At 39.1% G+C, this 20,983-nt stretch overlaps 1 protein-coding gene across 2 annotated transcripts; it reads left to right on the top strand.

The window, feature by feature from the left end:
• The first annotated feature begins 822 nt into the window (after positions 1-822).
• CRK (CRK proto-oncogene, adaptor protein) lies at positions 823-10,360 on the top strand. Of its 2 annotated transcripts, none has more exons than XM_053457132.1 (3): positions 823-1,196; positions 3,513-4,045; positions 6,981-10,360. In XM_053457132.1, exons 1-3 carry the CDS (start codon positions 977-979, stop codon positions 7,116-7,118), a joined length of 891 nt encoding a protein of 296 aa, XP_053313107.1. In that variant the 5' UTR covers positions 823-976; the 3' UTR covers positions 7,119-10,360. The 2 variants fall into 2 exon arrangements, with proteins under 2 accessions (XP_053313107.1, XP_053313108.1); XM_053457133.1 differs by having other exon boundaries at positions 3,513-3,875; positions 6,981-7,109.
• The last annotated feature ends 10,623 nt before the right edge of the window (positions 10,361-20,983 follow it).

The raw sequence follows: 20,983 nt of genomic DNA, 5'->3' as shown, positions 1-20,983 counted from the left end.
GTGAATACGAAGGGTTAATCCCTCAAGCAATTGAGCTTTCAGCGGCAAGGAAGATCTCATAGCCGAGCTACTTAGTCGGAGTAGGGGTCTCTGACACAAGCAATGGCGAATCACATAAGAATCTGGACTTTAAAATAAAATAAATGTGAGGGTCCTGGCCAATTGTGCTTACAATCTAGAAGATAAATGTTATTCCATATTGCACATATTTAGCTTCACCTGGGGATACCCCCCATAATAACACTTTGGGTAGCGTTAAATGGGTGTTCAGAACTAAATAGTGTACAATCATATAGACATAAAAGGTACCACATCTCATGTGTAAATATTCTTCTCCAAAATATAGCATTTAAATGTTCTTTAACTAGTCGGTATTTTACAGCAAAGCTGTTCATTTAGTATTAAAGCATATTCACAAATAAATATAATCGTTATATACAAACTCGGCCAGTTGTAGTGATTTTCAGCAAATCTTAAAATATGGATTTGTAAACTAGCAGTTAATGCAACATAGGCCACAGCCTTCAAGACACATCCAAACGGTCTAGGCTTCCTAGAGTATGTAAACTTGATTCCAGGTGTAAACACACAATGCCATAATATTTCAGGTATTTTTCTTTATGTAAAAATAAATACCGAAAGCTTCCACCGATAGGTATTTTGCGGAAAAATAAAATAAACACACATTCTGCAACGCCTCGCTGTTTAAACAGACAGAGTCCCTCCACTTGTCTTATCAGTACTTCATTCAAATGGCTTCGCTTTCCTATCGCGCGACAAAGTCGCTCGGCTGATGACGTACTTCCGGAAGGTGAGGTCAGATCTTTCCTGTGCCGCCATTTCGGGATTGGTGAGGTTGGGATCGTTTGGAGGAGGTCGGTCGTTGCGTGGTTTTCGGGTGGCGTCATTTGGCGCCTAGTGCCAGGAGGTTACGACCAACGGGGAAAGATCTAGGCCCTGAGGAGGAGAGAAGGCCATGGCCGGCAACTTCGACTCCGAGGACCGAGCAAGCTGGTATTGGGGGAGGCAAAACAGACAGGAGGCGGTAAACCTCCTGCAGGGCCAGCGACATGGGGTATTCCTAGTGCGGGACTCCACTACCATTCCAGGCGACTACGTGCTGTCCGTGTCCGAGAACTCCAAGGTCTCTCATTATATAATCAACAGTGTTAACAATAATCGGCAGAGCGGGCCCGGTAAGTTTGCGAAGTCCTGACTGACCATCTTCTCTTAATCGGTATGGCAGAAAGATCATTGAAGTAGTGGAAAATAGTAGTTTTGCCCACTTTGTCGGTTAAATTATAACAATAGTTGTGGGGGGGGTGCACTCTTGTACACGGGAAATACACAACCCACGTTATAAGATGAGCAATACGTGGGAGGGCATGGCGTGGGTATCATCTAGACAATGCTAGGAACCAGAAAGGGAATTGCCAATGGTGATCACTATTGGTTGTTAAATGTTCTAAGAGACAGCTATATTGTTACGTTATCATTTTATATCCCGAAAAAGAGAGGCTGTGAAATATTAAAGCCCCTCATAGTATAGGTGAAGCTAGCGTTGATATCCCTGTTTAAAACATGGGATAGGCAACTGCAAATAAACTTTTTAGAGGTTTGACTGGCTTCTCTTGATGTTATCCAAATGTTTATATCTCTTATTTATGCATGTCTTATGGATCAAGTTGATTTTGTAGCACTTTTTAAATGTTGAGAGAGGTTTGGCCGGTTTTATTGTAACTGGCTAATATTGTGGGGTGGGGGGGGGTCCATCAGATTCTGTTAAAGTAACATTTGTTATGTGTGAGCGAAAAACCATATGAAGTAAATTTATTCAAAAGGTGCCTTAAAACTAACTTTAAACTCTGAGAAGTGGCCCAATGTAAAGATCTTTAGAATTCAAATTATAAGGAAAGGCAAAAGGACCTCAACATGTACGGCTGATGTATAGAAGAGAGAATGCGATAGAAGCGTTTAAATATATCAAGGGATTCAGCATAGCATGAGAAACTTTTCTTTTAAAGGGGGAATCTTGGGGCAAGAGTTCATAGTCTAATGCTAGAGGGCCAAAGGCTTAGATGCAACTTAAATAGGTTTTTTAATTCATTTGGAGTTTGTTGGGTAAGTGGAGCATAATTCCAGCACAATAGAGGCTAATGCAGCAATGCAATCTAAACACACATGGGATGGGCATAAAGCAATCTAATATCAGACAAGACCAAGGATCAAATAATGGTAGAGATTTTAATGGTGCAAAAATGGCCAGGATGGATGAGCCGAAAGCATTTGTTGTCTGATTAGAACCTGTGTTTTTACATTGGTGGAAGATATGAGCAATTTAGCTCATGCAATCTGCTGATTCTTTCTCTACCGGCTGATAGGTCTCAACCCGCCCCCCCCCCCCGACAATGATCCGCCCTCTAATAGGGTTGAAACAATGTTTTTTTGTATGAAATAAGATGATTTGAGTAATTCTTGAGCCAACCCCAATCATAAAACACCCCCCCCCCCCAATACTGTCAAAAATAATTTGGGTTTTAGTTTTATAGTAGCTAGATAACCGCTTTAACTCTTCACTAGATCTCTCATTCTGAGGTGTATGATCTCAACAGGATAGAACAATGAAAAATATGTTTGCAGGAATGATTAAAAACGACTGTAAATACTTTTTTTATATACAGTTGAACATATCTTGAAATGTACATTATGTTGGCAGGGGGGAGAACGGTAAGTTCACTTGGCATCAACCGCTTGTCATTAACGGTGCACACATAAGTTTGTGTGTGTAATAAATAAATGCATATACCTTTATAAAACAGATGGCATATTTTATATATATAATCATCCACCGACTGTATTTTTGTGTAACTGAAGACTTAAAGTTTGATGGTTAAAGGCTGTATAGAAACACAAAGTGCTGGATAGGTGGGAAAAATCTAATGCTATTTGTAATCTCTTTCCAAATGTTGCCCGTGGTAACACTGAACTAAGAGTGCTTGCTGTGATTCATTTTTGGTGTGATGTTTACCTCCCTGACCTTCCATACTAGCTGTATGCTAGATAGCCCTTTGTAGGCTTTTTTTCCGGGGGCAATATGTTCCAACCCCTTTAGGTCATGCACAAATCAACCTAGTAAAAGTTTATTCATCGCAACGGCTACAAATAATTGAATATGTAATTAACACATGATTATCAGTAAAAGTACATTTATTCTGTTGGCAATTTTCATTTTGGACATGCACTCCTATATTTAATGAAAATGAACACTAGCCTACTTCACTGAATTTATTCATGTAGACGCTTTATATACACAAATAATTTGAAGATGTAACAAATTGTACACGTTGTGGACAATAGCAAATGTATTTGTCCCATGTGCATCACAAGAGATGTCATTTAAGGCTCAAGTTTAGATACTGAGACAAAATCTGGAGCCAGTTATATTGGGAGTAATATTTACTTTTAGGAACCCTGATAAATTTTCATAAATAACTCTTTGTTTGTTTTCACAGCATTGAATCAATCAAGATTCAGAATAGGGGATCAAGAGTTTGATTCACTACCTGCCCTGTTGGAATTTTATAAAATTCATTATCTGGACACTACCACTTTAATAGAGCCAGTTTCCAAATCAAGGCACTCTGGTGTAATCCAGAGACAAGAGGAAGCAGAATATGTGCGGGCTCTCTTTGACTTTAATGGTAATGATGATGAAGACCTTCCATTTAAGAAAGGAGACATCCTAAGGATCCGAGATAAGCCAGAGGAGCAGTGGTGGAATGCTGAGGACAACGAAGGAAGGAAGGGCATGATACCAGTACCGTACGTCGAGAAGTACAGGCCACCCTCTACTGCAGGGTCCGCTTTAATTGGAGGTAACCAGGAAAATTCGCACCCGCAGCCACTGGGTGGGCCGGAGCCAGGGCCCTATGCCCAGCCCAGCGTCAACACTCCGCTGCCTAACCTCCAGAATGGGCCCATATTTGCCAGGGTTATCCAGAAGCGAGTCCCCAATGCCTACGACAAGACAGCCTTGGCTTTGGAGGTATATAATGGGCACAACTTTTGAAGGAAAATTCTTTCGAAGGGATTTTCCTTTCCAGTACATATCCTCCTTTAGTCTAAATTACACTTTATTTTATGTGTGAATGAGGACCAGAATATGTTTGAAGAGTAGATCTTTATAACTTTAGTGGTGAAGGTTTATTTAATAGTCACAACACTGTTTGAAAGCCCATATGTTTGACACATGCTTCGGTTTTTTCCCCAGCCTGCTATAAATTCTATTGCTACTGCATCATGACCTTGTTGCTTTAGTGACCGCCAGCCCTTTCTTGTTTAATTCTGTATTGTGTAAGAACCATACCTATTTTTCTGTTGGCGTTATCTGGTATTTAGAATGAGAAGGTGCCATTGTTCCAACCATTATTTTAATTAGCGGAATATTGGCCAATGAGTTCTTGTCTCAACTAAAAATTACAGGTAACTAGTGGTTGCAGTGAAGTGGAGCAATTCCCAGTTACCACCTGTTGCCCTAGATTTGTTGAGCCCTGTTTATTATATCTCTGTGGGCTTATCGAAGACACTGCTGTGTCCTCCCCTGGGCACATTGAACATACTTCTGAGGAATGTAGGACAACAGCCCTGCTTCCAGATCGCTGAGATCTGGTGAGAAGATTGGAAAAGTGTTCAGGAAAAATTATATATTTTTAAATGTAATTTAAAGTGTCATGGCCGCCATTCCTGGTATCATAATAAGTTTTATTAACCACAAGAAATATTGTGCTATTATCTTAGCCCAATCTATTAGACAGCTTAAACCCCTTAAACATTTGCATATAACAGCCACTCGGCCCATCTAGTTTGCCAGTTTTTCTTCATGTAAAATGATACTTACCATGCTGCCTATGGTAAATAGTAGAATGGCTGTTATCATCCAGTTGGTGTTTGAAAATGAAAAGTCACCCATCACATGAATGATAACAATGGCAGCCTCCACGTCTGCCATTAAAGGAAGTTAACAAAATGGAAAAAAAATATTTTTGTCAGGGTTAACCTACATTTATAACATATACAAGACTGGATTTTATACTGAAGGAAACCCTGTTTTCTGAGGTAGTTCCTCTTTAACTTAAATTAAAAGTATGTACAAACCCTGGTGATTTCTTCAAGACATCAGGAGTACTGTCTGCTTAAAGGAAGAATCCCTTATGTCTATAAAGTTGAAGTTTAAAAGGTTGACCAAAATATTATTGAAGTGCCCAAGCATGTTCTTCTCCTGTTTTTATATAATTCACTAAAAAAAACTCCAAACCAAAACCCCATAGTGGGTATGACTGTTCTCGGGGGTGTTGCTGAAGATAAGTTGTGTTACAAGTATGAATATAGTTTATACAAAAGCCTTACTTGTCCTTATTAATAAAATACAAGGGAAATCCTGGCTTAACATGGTAAACAGTGTAAAGAGCTCTTGGCACAAAAGAAAAAAAAAATCTTGCCATGAAGAACATTTAGGAAGTCATGAAATTACATAGTAGAGATGCCTTAAAACTGACAATTGAAGTATAAATCACACATCAGTGACATATGCTGACAGTCAGGTAAAATTTACTGTTTGAGACCACGTGGAGTGTACACAGTAGAATTCTATATGTTAATATATTCTCTCTCCCTTTCTCTCTATCGATAAGACTATCGATAGGAATCTGCATGTGAGGAAGTTGGATCCATGATCTGACTCATGTTTATATCTGCGCCTTTTCCGGGCTAACTTCTAGCCTAGTGTTGCTTCTGTAATGTCGGATGAATAAGGCCTTAGATGTGTGAAAGAGAATTTTTTTTTTTCTTCACCTTTTTCTCAGTTGGAGCTTTACTTCCTGCTCTAGTGAATCACCTTTCCTGGTCTTGTAGCATGAAATATTTATTTTCTGTTTTCAATTTTAACGGCTTCCTGCAGTATTTAAAAGGCAATGTCTGTTTCACATTATTTATTTGTTTTTATTTGCCAACGCTACCACCTTAAAAACCTGGACTTGCTGCAGCCATTCTGATACGCACAAATGACGTGTGGCAAAGCACCGCAAGGGCATACCAGTTGTCAAACTCATGAATTGGACAGTCTTCCAAGCCGCCTCTTGTTTTTAATGAGTTTGCTTAAATGAGCGGCCGTTCCTGATGTGGGAGCAGTTGCATTTTCCATTTGGGCAGCACATATGCACAATGACTTTAAACATCTTAAACTGCAATATGATATTAATGGTGAAGAGCTAAAACCAATGGTCTTCTACTATAAGAGGGGCTGAGCTGGACTTGCATAATGCATCCATAGTTCAGTAGGTTAAAGGACTTGCAAGGAACCTCACTGAATTTTAATATGCATTATGTGCGGCAGACTAATCTGTTCCTGCAGCAGAAACTCACAGGGGTTGCCCTTTATTATGCATAGTAAAAGTAAAAACCAGAGCTCTCCGTCCGACTCGCTACCTTTATACCGGAACCAGTATTAAGTGTAACAACAACCACGGCACCCACTTTCCACTTTTTGAATTTACTGTTCATTACATCAGTGATGGTGAAGATTACTTAATGAAGCAGATTTTTGTGGGGATTTTTTTTGCTTTGGTGGCTGATGTTGCATACATACTTATACATTTACATAAGGCTTTATATTTTTAAAAAATCATTACTTAGTCATAGGTATGTCAACAAATCATCTGTGTTTCTGCTTTGCTTAAGTTGCTTAGTGCAGCTATATTAGAAATTGAAACAAAATTGTCTTACGTTTTAATATCTGATTCTAGCTTTCAGTATCATGTGGTAGAAAACCATATAGGTTGCAGGAATTCCAAAATAACATTAGTTTTATAATAACTGCAAATGGAGTCCTAAAATCATACCTGCATGCAATGTTTTTTTCTAGGCTATCTCAAATATGTTGTTATTGAGTGAATATAATTTTCTTTGTTTCTTTTCTCTTATAGGTTGGTGATCTTGTAAAAGTAACAAAGATTAACGTGAGTGGTCAGTGGGAAGGAGAGTGCAACGGAAAATGTGGCCACTTCCCATTCACACACGTGCGTCTGCTGGATCAACAGAATCCTGATGAGGACTTTAGCTGAGTTTGGCTTAGAGCTAATTCTAAAAGCGCGAACAATCTTGCTCTGTCTCCCTCTGTTTTTCGATCTGCCATGTAGACTGCCTGCTACAGATTTCCAGCTGTATAGGTGTAGAAAGTAGCAATGCCCCACCATCCTCCCCAAAAATCAGTCCTTCTGAGATTTGGCAGAGTCGGGGTATGAGCTTGGATTGTGTCTTTCGAAAAGGATTAACCAGTTCTCCTATGGCCGTGTAACATTCATATGCAGAGAACTGCACGATTTATTGTAGCAAAACATTTTATTTGGACAAGAGACTTTTTCCTTTATTTCCTTATTTTCTTAAACCAAACCAACAGTAATCACTAAGAAATGTGGCGTTGGATGGCACCCATTTCTTAATGTGCTTCCATATTTGCCTTCTTTTAATGGTTGCTAAGGTAAACACTGTATGGTATTTAAATCACTTGGGCACAAGCTATCCGTTTTTATGACTTGGTGATTAAGTCAAGTTGAATGTTTTACTTCACCCATTCATGATCAATTTGGTCTGGTTTTGTAAAGAAAATGTTTAGTGGTAATGCACATTTGGATTTCAGCTTTTCTAAGATTTTTTTTAGTTCTTTAAATGAGTAGCTGTTTCCAAGGGGTGCAAACTGTTTTTATTTTTGTCAGATTTGGGGGGGGCTACTATTGGAAAACATTTCATATAACAGCATAATGAATAATTATGAGGGGAAAATGCACCATGTTTCTTGAAGTGGTTGAATTGCTGCCTTTTTTTGTTTCTTTCTTACATTGGCGCTCTGAATTAAACTGCTCAGTGCACAGCCAGACTGTAATGACCATTGGCTATGCTTTGCAAACTAACAGGTTTATTTTCATTGGGGAAATGGACACTACAGTCCCGTATAACTTGAACGAGAAAGTAAGTTTTCAATTTAATAATGTGACCCCCGCAGTCTGTAGTCCATCCTTGCTTCAGTGCTAACACTTGAAATATTAGTTGAACCTTCTCCACTCGTTTTTACAGAATCTAGTTTTAATTTACAGTGCCCTATTTGCATCAAGGCTTAGCAGTTTTTTGTAACTAAACATGCAATGTCTTCTAAATTGATGCATTCACAAGTATTAATGTTTTTAATCTAACCATAGAGAAGATTTAAGTGTAATGAGTTATCATGCATGCAGTATGAAATTGGCATTTCAGACTTGCCCTGTCTAAATACGCAGCCATTAGGTTGCTTGATGATAAATATTAAAATAGATAAGTCTAGATATATTGACAAATGGGAGATTGGTCTATAATAAGTCCCTGTAAATTATTTCTGATTATACATTTGGATTAAAACTCATGGAAATGTTTATTCAAATTTAAATCTTACATTTCCTGCCAGAAAATATCTATAGCCAAGGCTTCCATAGAGTATACAAGGTTTGGGAACTATCGAGATGTATCTGCAAACTGGACAAATCTGTAGGGTGTCTTCTACTTATTAGTATAGTCCTTCCCAAGGCATGTGATCCTAGCAAATGGGGGGGTTGCTTACATTTTGTTTGACCTGCTTTAGCATCAAACAATTCTGACAGAGTAAGCAGTCTATGCAGGAGCCTATAAACTGTTGGAAACATATTATATTTGTAAATGTTGAGCTCTTTTATTACCTTTAAAGCTTTACCAGATTATTCGTTTGCCTTCCAACAATGCCTTCTATTTGGTCATCCATTATAAGTGTACATTTCAAGCTGCAATCTAAAGAAGTCTGAAGTTAGAAGTAATCTATTGGTAGCTCCAGTCCCGTTACTCCTTTGTGTAAAATACTTTGATACCAGCGACCAGTGTTTGTAAAACTAAAACTGACTCAACACTTTCACAGAGCGACAAAATTGAGGGGTTAGTGTTTCTAGTATTTAAGGGGATATTTTAAAAAATCATTTCTAATTCTCTCCATTACAATTACGCATTTAGCCTACGTACTAATATCCATTTAATTTTCCATTTTATATTTATCGCTAATGGCTACTTAAATACAAATTATATTTTCCTTTAGTATATACGATATTGTTAGAATAAAAATTTCCATCATTGCTAATTAAACATTTTTAAAATGCTCCTGAGCTAATTTATGATCGACACTAATGCTCATGTAACACTATTGTAAATAGATCTAAAATATGTTGGTGCTCGGACGAACAACATATACTTTTTTCAGGTTGTGTTTCAGACAAACTATGTATGCTATCTGGGTTACTTTTTCCCTCCGTTGCACAGACTAAATGATCTTTGCTAACTTTTAGACATGTTCTGGGTTCTACAACGCAGATCAGATTGTAATAGAATTAGCGCAGTCTATATGAAATGTATCTTTAGTCCATTCTCTGTAGAATGCAACTTTTTAAATAATTTTTGGAGCCACGTTCTGTGCCATATCAGCATAAAACAGCTAGGAAAAACCCGGCACATCGCATTTTATTAACATTATATATGCCCCCCTAATATTTTACCTGTAGGAAGTGTCCAGATGAAGCTGCTGACCTGTAAAAATCTTTGAAATATGTATTCTACGAAAGCTGTAAATTCTGAAGCTCCTCACACATCTCTAAATCTGAAATGATGAAGTTTGTAGGGAAATGTTTAGCTTAGGGAAAATTAATGTTTAGGTTAATGATCTACAAATAACCAAGTTCTATATAAGTTGCATACATGTTTGCCTTGTATTCACGATTAGTAGTGATGCTCACTTACAATCTTTTTGCCAAAATGTGCACATTTCTGCCAAAGGGACCAGTAGTATGTTACTATAATGCAGCGGTGTCAAACTTGAGGGTTGCAAACAAGGCAGGTTTCTGACTTTTATATCGGCTTAAAACACGGGTGCCTCGTTCAAAATGACTGAAACTAATCTGTCTTCGAGGAAGAATAATCTGATGTCCTGATTTGTGCGTGATCTGCAGACCCTTTGTATGACACACCTGTTACAGACTGTCACTAACTTTAGTGTGGAGGAAATAACATTTTTTTTTTACAGGCTTTTGATGGTGATTGTATTTCTGATTTTTTTTTTTTTTCATTTTAAGTATTACATTAAAGCCTCTTATTTTCAATATTCTATTGTAAACCATTTTTTTCCTGAAATGTAAATGAACTTGTATAGTTTCATGGAAAACCATAAAATACTAAAGGATACATGTGTAAGGTTGACTCTGTAATGCTTTGGAAGTGTTGTTTATATTGAAAAACCAAATATACGTAATGTCTGCCTGTCTATGGTTGTCATCTGCTCAAAGAGTTTTGCTGCTTTATAATTGTGACTACAAAACCTGAGTAAGGGGTCCAAAATCAACAACTTCAAGACATGGCAGCAAATGATTCTATTTGTGAAGGTGTGTGGTATACTTTAAATCAGGTGACAGACGCGTCCTACATTGTATTCAGACATGTTATAAATGACCCGCACAGCAAGATGTTGGTGAAAGTAAGAGGAGTCCTATAACGCTTTTACCGTGTACTGACGTCAGTGTGCATGATTACTAAAGACAACTACAACCGTCTAAGCCCTGTGTGTGCCAAAAATACTATAGGTGTGTTAAAGCAACATTAGTTCCCAAAATTGTATATTTATAATGCATATTGGAGTCCATTTGGAAGGACAGACGCTTTTCACTGCATTCAGAATGGAGCATTCATTCTTCCGTTATTGGAGTAATGCAGCAGCCAATAGCATGCATACAAGCAAGAACATCAGTGTTCAGACTGCACACATGTGGTTGGCTGTGGCTGCTGCTACCCCTATTGGTGTCAGACAGCTCCGCCCCTATTGTTGTGAATGGAGGATCCACAGAGTTGGTGCAAGAAGTATACCGAGCTGAGTGTATGCTCCCTGCTTTTAACAATGGCAGGTAGGAGAGGAGTTAAATAAGAGAAGATAAAAAATAAAGGATGGCAGCACTGATTTGCATGCATTAAAATGTATTAGTCCATGTAAAACTGACTCCAATATGCATTTAACATGAAAATAGAGCTGAAATCCTTTGTGTTCTGTAAACCCTCCTGTACTAGTGAGTCAGGGCTATGTTCCTATAGCGGTAAGCTTGTTTAGACTCTTAACAGATGAGGGTAAACCTTCCCGGGTATTTAAAGCAATTCTTTGTGAAAATGTTTTATCTCAATGTAAAAACATCCACACATTTTGTGGCTAACATTTTCTATGGAATACATGAGCTGGAGTGCTTGTCTTTAACACTTTTCAGTTAATTGCCAAAATACTGTGCTATATTAACAAAGCTACCATGCAGTTTTTGTTTTATTTCTTCCTCTCCTTTAAGACTTAGTGGGGAGAACACACAAAAGTGTACATATAAAGACGTACAATTGCATTTTATCCCTGCTGCCGGATGGCAGATACATATTTTTTTTTAACATTTTGTGAATTAGTAACATTTTAGCTATTTTTATTGTTGTCTAGAAGAACTTCCCTTTAAAATCCCACTGTTACATAGAGGAAGCAAGCAAAAGCAAGCCTTTAAAATTTCATTGTATATTAACACTATCCACTTTCTCATCCAAACATTTTTTAATAGCATGTATGTATGTTCATAGTATGCTTAGTAAATAGTTATCTACACATTTTGTGTTTCAGTTAATAAGAGATTTTCTTTCAAATGTGACACAGCAATAAACAGTCAAGACATATAGTAATTTAACCCCTTAAGGACCTGGCTGTTTACTTTTTGTACCCTTTGGCTGTTTTAACACTTTTGCGGTGCTCATGTTTAGATGTAATGTTCTCCTCGCTCATTTAGTGTACCCACGCAAGTTATATATTTTTTTCAGGACAAGAAGGGCTTTCTTCAGATATAATTTTTTTTGGATCATATCTAATTTCCTATAAAATATGATGAAAACTTTCTTTAAAAAAGTGACTTTTACCTAAAAAAAAATCTTACTCTTCCAAAAGAAGCTAATGAAAAAACCTGCTAAATAGATAAAACCATTTGTCCTGGGTTTAGAAATACCCAATGTTTTGATGTCTGTTTTTTTTTCTTTTTTCTGCAAGTAATTGGACAATAAGTACAAGTAGCATTTTGCTATTTCAAAACAATTTTTTTCTGAATCTGGTAATTCTTCCCCCATGTGTCATTTTGGGTGTCTTTGAAGCTGGCCAATGCAATTTACCCCATCAAACATATATTTTTTTATTTTTTTTTTAAACTAGACACCTCAAGGTATTTTACATGCTGGTATTATAACCCTTTACATGCACTAATTCTACTACCACCCTTTGTCAAACTTTGTGGTAGTAATTTATTTTGTGGGGGGGTTATCACAAAAATTGGGCTTCAGGTATGGATTTACAGCTCCTGATGTATGTCACTTTCAAACAAGACCCCAATATGTGTTTAGCAATAATGTTTGGGAGGTAAAATGCCACATTTAGGAAGTGCATATATATTTTTTTTTTACTTGGTTCTACTGCATCCATGTCCTAATAGGGCCATGTTTGAAGCCGGCTAATTCAATTTATCCCATCAATTCATATATTTCTGAAAACAAGACACCCCAATGTATTTGAAATGCTAGTATTTTAACCCTTTACATGCACAAGATTCTACCACCAGGTATACGTCACTATCAAACACCCCCCAATATGTGTTCAGCAACATCTCCCGAGTACAGTGATACCACCCATGCATGGGTTTGTCTGGTGTTTTGGGGGTTAAAAGGCCATCTTTTAGGAAGTGCCCTTTTCCCCCCCGATTTTGGTCAGTCTGTGCCTATGCCCTATCTTTGAGCCCAGCCACTCCAATTTACCCCATGAAACCATTTTTTTTAAATTAGACACCCCTTGGGTGTTTGAAATGCTTTTACTTTAAGTATTTCCATGTCAGGATTTCTGGGAAGATACAGTGCTAATTTTAGCACTTGCTCATAATAAACTTATTTTTTTTTGTTCTATTTTTTGGACTTTTTTTACATTTTGCTGGAACTGGATGGTTCCTCTGATGCATAATTTTTTTTTCGTTTTTTCGATTGTTGATTGCCTCCTAAACTCTTTTAAAACGGGCATCTGCCACCATACAGTGTGTGGATGTTGATGCCCTGGTGAGGGGCTAACAGGCCTTATATTTGTTGTCACTGATCCACGTGATCTGCTACTTGCCAGCTCTTTTGTCATGTTAGGGTAGTGTGAATGTGAAATGGTTAACAGAACAACCAGCCCAATCAGTCTCACTTGTTGTTCACTGCACAGAGCAATCGCACCTTAACATCTTAAGGACCAGGCTGTGTTTTTATTTTTTGTACCCTTCACGATCAAGGTTGTTCTAACACTTCTGCGGTGCTTGTTTTTAGTAATTTTCTCCGCTTCCGTTTACTGTACCCACACAAGATGGATGTCAGCTACACTATCATTTAAATAGGAGGGTATAGATTGTTAATAATAAGCTCTATTCAAAAGTACTATGCTTCCACCCTTGTCTGCTGGTCTAATGACAAATCCTGTAAGTCTTTTACCACTGTTTCCAGATCTCTTAGGATCAAGGTATTGAAAACTATTGCTTCCTTTTATCAATTCATGGGATAAAGGAGCTGTCACGGTCCGGACTAGAGGACTGCATTGATCTAGGAATGGAATTCCTACAGCTCAGAAACCTTATCGGTTGGGCCATGAATCACCACAGAGGTCCTCTGGGAAGATGACGCTTCTAGCCAAAACAGATACAGAGGGCATGCACAAAGAAAAACATTTAAATCAACATCAGATTAACCCATTGTATGCTAACACAAAGAAACACCTCTACTGGATTACCCTTCCATGCATCCACTATTTCTTTTTTTTTTTTTTTTGGTAAATCAAATTTTGTATTTTGTGTCACAACATGTAAAATAAAAAGAAAAAACCTGAATACAATGGGAAAAACGGGGAAGGGAAAAACAAAAAGAGGACTTTACAGGTTACAGGAATATATTGCGAAACCCTGACACAGCAGGGTAAATTACAGTATCGCATTATCAAGCAGTAAAACGGCACCACAAGACAAGAGGCAAATCCGCCATACCCAGCTCTTCAAGACCAATTAGATTAGTAGCAATTGAGTAGAGGGGTCCACCAATTATCGGGACCAGTAGAACCAGGTCCATCTACACCGCTCACCCAGCCGATCAGAGCAAGACACCAACTCTTCCAAAGCCCACACATTCTCAACCTTCATCACCCATTCTCTTAACGAGGGCGGGGTAGCTGTACCCCAATGCAAGGGAATCAAGGCTTTAGCCTCATTCAGCAAATGCCTAACCACTGACAGGGAAGTATGATGTAACAACTGGCGGGGTCAGAAAGTGGCGGGGAGTCAGTGAAATTCTGAAGAGTGCCATGGACAGCTCTCCAAAAAGGGACAATAAGGGGACATTCCCACCAAATATGAAGAAACGACCCCACCGACAACCCACATCTCCAACATAAATCCGAATGAACCGGGAACATTGCATGCAAACGAGAGAAATGTATAGGATAACTCCTGTGGTCTGGTACTAAGGGAGAAGCCATGCGTCAAAGTACATTTTTCCCATTGCGCCATAGTGAACGACACATCAAGCTCCGACTCCCACCTACCCACAGCATCGACTATTTCACATGACAGTTGGATTTCCCTTTAAATCTAATGTGTTTAATTTTGGTAATCCATGCCATATTTTCACTAGCATGTTTACTGAATTTGGCCAAAATATTTTTAGCAAGTTTTAATCGCCGACTTGTGAGTGAATTTATGAGTCAAAGTTATTGGGGACTTTCATGGGTGCAAAAATAGTCATATTGCTTAGATAAAAAACGGCCGATTCGGTTACACTTTTTATTTCTTTATTAAAAATTTCCACCACAATGTTTTGTCAACATACAGGCTTTATGGAGATGGAGCTAAAATATCCATGAAACAGTAACCTTTAAGGATTAACATCAAACAGAGGGTGGTTGTGGGAATGAAAGGTGGGATCTTCCCATATCAAGATACATCTCAAGACATAGTGAAGAGCTCTTGGTTGGAATATATCTAGTTCTAGAGAATAAATGTGATTACTTACTTTATGTAAGAAAGTGATTACTCATACCTCACAACTCATTTTATCTTGCATGCATTCAATAGCTTTTTACAATCCACTCCTGTGGCAAATTCCATCCAGGGAGAGATGTATGGTCCCTAACCCAGCACATTAGCTACCAAATCTTCCGCTATATGGATGGAATTAACAAGGACAATATTAAATCCAATTGCTTCTGATGCATTGGGATTACAACCTTAGCTGCATTCAATAAATGTATTTCAAGTGAATGTCTGCATGTCAACTGTGCGTCTAGTATCATATATATGAACAGCTGATGGTTAATCGGGAACAATTTTTTTCAAGAACAATTACACCATGTCAACATACCAACAGGCATGTAAAAACTTTCCTTTTGGCTGAACTACATCTTCTATAGAGATCCAACACATTCTAAAACATTTCATGGAGAGTTGTAGGTACTCTGAATGGGCAAACATGCCCACAGAAACACTCTAAAATCTTGTGGAAAGCCTTCCCAGAAGAGAGGAAGCTGTTACAGCTGCAAAGGGGTGGGGGGCGCAACTACATACTGTCAACCAGTTTGAGATGATGTGAGCTTTGTGTCATGGTGCATTATCCTGCTGGAAGTAGCCATCAGAAGATGTGGTCATAAAGGGATGGACATGGTCAGCAAGAATACTCAGGTAGGCTGTTGCGTTTAAACAATGCTCAATTAGTACTAAGGGGCCCAAAGTGTGCCATACTTTCATGTTGTTTACACAAAAGTCTGACCCTGTCATCTGAATATCACAGCTGGAATCGAGACTCGTCAGACCAGGCAACGTTCTTCCAGTCTTCCATTGTCCAGTTTTGGTCAGCCTGTGCGAATTGTAGCCTCCGTTTCCTGTTTTTAACTGACAGTAGTGGCACCCGGTGTGGTCTTCTGTTGCTGAAGCCCATATGCTTCAAGCTTCGACATGTTGTGCATTCAGAGATGGTATTCTGCATACCTTGGTTGTAACGAGTGGTCATTTAAGTTACTGTTGCCGTTCTGTCACCTTGAACCAGTCTGCCCATTCTCCTCTGACATCAACAACTGCCACTTAATGGATATTTTCTCTTTTTCGGACCATTCTCTGCAAACCCTAGAGATGGTTTGTGCAAAAATCCCAGTAGATTAGCAGTTTCTGAAATACTAGGACTAGCCCTTCTGGCACCAACAACCATGCCACATTCAAAGTCACTTATATCCCCTTTCTTCCCCATTCTAAAGCTCAGTTTGAACTTCAGCAAGTTGTCTTGACCACGTCTACATGCCTAAATGCATTAAGTTGCTGCAATGTTATTGGCTGATTAGCTTTTTGTGTAAACAAGCAATTAAACAGGTGTACCTATTAACCCCTTCAATCCCAGGGTTTTTTGGTACCTCAAGTCCCAGAGCAATTTTGCCATTTTTGCGGTATGTCGGTTTAGCGATTATTCTCCTTTCCCGTGAATAGTGTACTCATGTAAACTATATATAGTTTTTTCAAGGAGAGATAGAGCTTTCTTTTGATACCATAGTTGGATAATTAGCTGAAAATTTAGAATGAGAAATTTAGTAAAAACTAGCAACAATTGGGCTTGGTTTCCATTTGGGTTTTTTTTGCTAAAAACGCCTATAAAAACGCCAATAGCGCCACCTGGCGTTTTTTTGTGAAAAACGGCTGCAGCCAGATGTTAGCTGTAATTCAATAGGAAATCGCAAAATGCCATTTCCACTTGGCGTTTTTCTGTTTGGCGTTTTTTCAGTCCTCTTTGGCGTTTTTCTGCTTTTTTGGGCTCTGTGGCAGTTTTTCAAAACTGCAGCATGTTGACACTCTGGCGTTTTTTGCAAGAAATCTTGGCTTTTTTCTCCAATAGAAGTCTATGGGAGAGAAAAAACGCCATGAAAAAGCCATGTGGGTTTATTGCCTTGGCGTTTTTTATGGCGTTTTTTCCACAGTTACAATGCAGAGGATGGACCCAGTATCTGTGTGTCCTACGAGAAATAGGCTGAAAACAAACAGTTTCACACAAAACAAAGTTCATATTGAATTTTACACCATTTGGAACAAACATGCCATTACAAACAAACATACGCGACCGGATCCTGTGTGCCAAAAGCAACAGCAAACAATTTGCACCATCATTTGGGGCCAATCTTCCCAGAGGAGCAGACATTCGAAATAAAGCATGCCTTACAAACCACAGAAAAGAGACAAAAGGGTCTACCAAGTAAATGACATCAGGAGAGGGTAGATACTTGCCATTTATCCTAATCCCTTTTAGCTGGGTGAAACTTCTAACTTGTAAAGGCTGGAAAAACTGCCTAAGGTCAAAAAAAGCAATTTCCACAGAAAGGCTAAAACGCCAGAAAAAACTGCAGAAAAAACGCCAAAACGCAGGTAAATGCAGTGGCAGTTTTCTTGGCAGTTTTCCTGGCGTTTTTCATCAAGAAAAAAACGCCGGACAAAAAACCAAGTGGAAACCTAGCCTTAGAAAAAAAAACTAATATTTTTTACATTTTCCCTCTGAATCCTCACAAAATTGGTGATGGAAAGCCCCCTCCAAGTTTATCAATTCAGGTGTCCTGATTTCAGAAATACCTAATTTATATAGATTTTCCATACTTTCCCAGCACCAGGGAGCATACTATAAGGTGTACATTTTTTGTATAAATTTTATGCCTATGGCTTAATGGGTTTGGGGGTTGTGAATGGGGGCAGGAGGGTTATACTGGCTAGATGTTATGCTAGGGCAATGGGATGTAAGGTTGTTTAATTTTTTATGATCATTATCTTTTTTATATATTTTTTTTTTACACAAAACTGGTTAGAGGTCCTCTTAGGGACCTCCTGAACATGCCAGTGATGTCACAATAACATCACTTAGCTCACATTATTATTTATATTTTTTTAATGATTTTTTTATATTATTTTTTTTTCTGTTTCAGGACGGGAGGGGGGTGAGAGACATGGTTTCTCACTCCCCTCCCTGCAATCCCCCTGCACCGATCGCACCGCGATCTCTACCCTTACGAAAAATTACTGCCGTTTTTTCTGAAGTAATACTGCAGTTTTTTGGACATGAAAAAACTGCAATACTGCACTTTTACTGCAGTATTACTGCACATTTACTGCAGTATAACTGCACATTTACTGCACTTTTTTTTTATATTGCAAACCTACAGTTTTACTTCAATGTGCTGTAGCTTTATTGCATGTGTACTTCCGTACAAAAATAACTGCAGTACAACTGCAGTACAGTGAAGTACAAATGCAGTAAATGTGCAGTAAAACTGCAGTAAATGTGCAGTAATACTGCAGTAAAAGTGCAGTATTGCAGTTTTTTCATGTCCAAAAAACTGCAGTATTACTTCAGAAAAACTGCAGTATTTTTTTGTAAGGGATATGCAGGTCCTCACAGACATGCATAGAGATTGCAGTGTCTGTGCCCCTTTGATGAACTTCCGGGTTACATCAGCAGTTACATCAGATCGAACAGCAGAAAGCCGGCAATGTCGGCTTCTGCTGTCAGTGGGAAGTCCAGGCTGTCAAACGAATGCAGGGATGTGTCCCTGACACTTCAAGAAGGGCTGGACGTACTGGTACGTCCATAGGGGTTTCTTTAGAGGTGTTTTTTGGACATCCCAGTACGTCCATAGGGGATTGAAGGGGTTAAAGTGGCCAGTGAGTTTATATACACCGATCAGCCATAACATTAGGTCCACAGAGAGGTGAAGCGAATAACATTGATGATCTTGTTATCATGGCACCTGTCAGTGAGTGGGATGTATTAGGCAGCAAGTGAACATTTTGCCCTCAAAGTTGACGTGTTAGATGCAGGAAAATTGGACAAGCGTAAGGATCTGACGGCCAAATTGTGCTGATGTCAGAATACACAGTGTATCGCAGTTTGCTGCGTAGCCACAGACCAGTCAGGGTGCCCACGCGGATCCCTGTCCACTGCTGAAAGCTCCTACAATCGGCACGTAGGCATAAGAACTAGACCAGGTGGCCTGGTCTCATGAATCATGTTTTCTTTTACATTAAGTGGATGCGTGTGCTTCACTTACCTGGAGAACACATGGTACCAGGATGCACTATGGCAAGAAGGCAAGCTGGCAGTGTGATGCTTTGGGCAGTGTTCTGCTGGGAAACCTTGGATCCTGCCATTCATGTGGATGTTAGTTTGACACATACCACCTACCTTAGCATTGGCCTCTTTCAGCAGGATAATATGCTCTGCCACAAAGCAAAAATGGTTCAGGAATGGTTTGAGGAACAGAACGAGTTTCTAGGTGTTGACCGGGCCTCTAAATTCCCCAGATCTCAATCCAACTAAGCATCTGGACAAACAAGTCTGATCCGTGGATCAAAGGTTCTTGGGAGCCAGTGGAGGATCTAACAAAGTGAGGAAGCAGAAGAGGAGAGGTGTGCCTAGCAGCAGCTTTTAGGACAGACTGCAGAGGAGAGAGTCAAGACAGTGGAATACGAAGCAGAAGAGTGTTCCAGTAGTCAAGACGGGAAATGATAAGTGAATGAACCAGAGTTTTTGTTGATTCTTGGGATGAGGAATGGGCGGATGCAAGAGATCTTTTTTACGTGCAAGCGGCAGGATCTGGCGAGGAACTGAATGTGAGGAATGAAGGAGACGTTTGAGTCAAGAATCACCCCAAGGCATCGGGCCTAGCTAGTGGGATAGATAGTCGTGTTGTTAATGGTGATAGAGAATTTAGGTAGTAGTGGAGTGGAGAAAGAAGGAGGGAAAATAACGAGTTCAGTTTTAGAAAGATTAAGTTTCAAGTAGCGTTGTGACATCCATGAAGAAATAGCAGACAAGCAGTTGGTAATACGGGACATGAGAGACTTTCGGTATCATCTGCAAATAGATGATACTGGAGGAAAAAAGTACAAATAACTGTGGAGGTAAATGTGCCCCTCCTCTGCAGACCTAGTAAATGTACACATAAAGGTACTGAACAGCACCTAGCGCAGGGGTGTCCAAGTTTTTTCTGCAGTGGGCCACTTCATCAGAATTGTATACGTGCACAGGCCGCACTCATTTTTCACTGTGAGAAAATATGGCCTTTGATAAAATATGCAGATTAAAATAAAGTAAATGACACAAAATCTTTACTTTTCCTCTCATTGACTTCTGGGCCTAGAAAGTTTGTGACTGCAAATTCAGGTTAATTAAAAATGAAATTGTTTTATGAAATCAATCTAGGGATGCACCAAAATGAAAATTCTGGACCAAAACCGAAAATTCAGGGTAGCCAAAACCGAAAATGACCCCCCACCTTTAAAAATAATAAAAAAAAACCCACACTATTATTAAAATTAAGTAACACAGCACAATTGGACAACAAAATTTAACAATATGACTTGGCATACTCCTATCATACCCAGGCAACCAGTAAATGCTGGAACCTAGGCATGATGGGACTGTGATTACTGTAAGCAATCACACTCCTATCATGCCAAGTCAGCCAGTACATGCTGGTACAGGGTGGCTGTAAGTTATGTGCAGACCCGATACTGCTGGCAGCATTTATACACAAGGGGGCAGCTAGCCAGGTTTCAGCATGTACTGGCTGACTTGGCATGATAGGACTGTGATTGCTAACAGCAATCACAGTCCCATCATGCCTAGGTTCCAGCACCTAGACATCCATGCTATCACACACACACACTCATTCATTCACAGATTCATTCCCTCAATCACGCATACTCATTCAAATAACCTCCCCCACCCCCTTACCTGCACTGCAGCTCTCTCACAGACTTCAGCAGGGGGCGCGGCCTCCCTCTGCGTTCACTTGTAC

The sequence above is a fragment of the Spea bombifrons genome, chromosome 2 (genome assembly GCF_027358695.1).
Source record: "Spea bombifrons isolate aSpeBom1 chromosome 2, aSpeBom1.2.pri, whole genome shotgun sequence".
Taxonomy (NCBI): domain Eukaryota; kingdom Metazoa; phylum Chordata; class Amphibia; order Anura; family Pelobatidae; genus Spea; species Spea bombifrons.
This window is presented reverse-complemented; position numbering and strand designations above follow the sequence as displayed.

Excerpts from the sequence above, each read along its gene's own strand:
- CRK (XM_053457132.1), top strand. The coding sequence starts at position 977 with ATGGCCGGCAACTTCGACTCCGAGGACCGAGCAAGCTGGTATTGGGGG. Across the intron at positions 1,197-3,512 it reads TAATCGGCAGAGCGGGCCCG|CATTGAATCAATCAAGATTC; the intron begins GTAAGTTTGCGA and ends TTGTTTTCACAG. Across the intron at positions 4,046-6,980 it reads AGACAGCCTTGGCTTTGGAG|GTTGGTGATCTTGTAAAAGT; the intron begins GTATATAATGGG and ends TTTCTCTTATAG.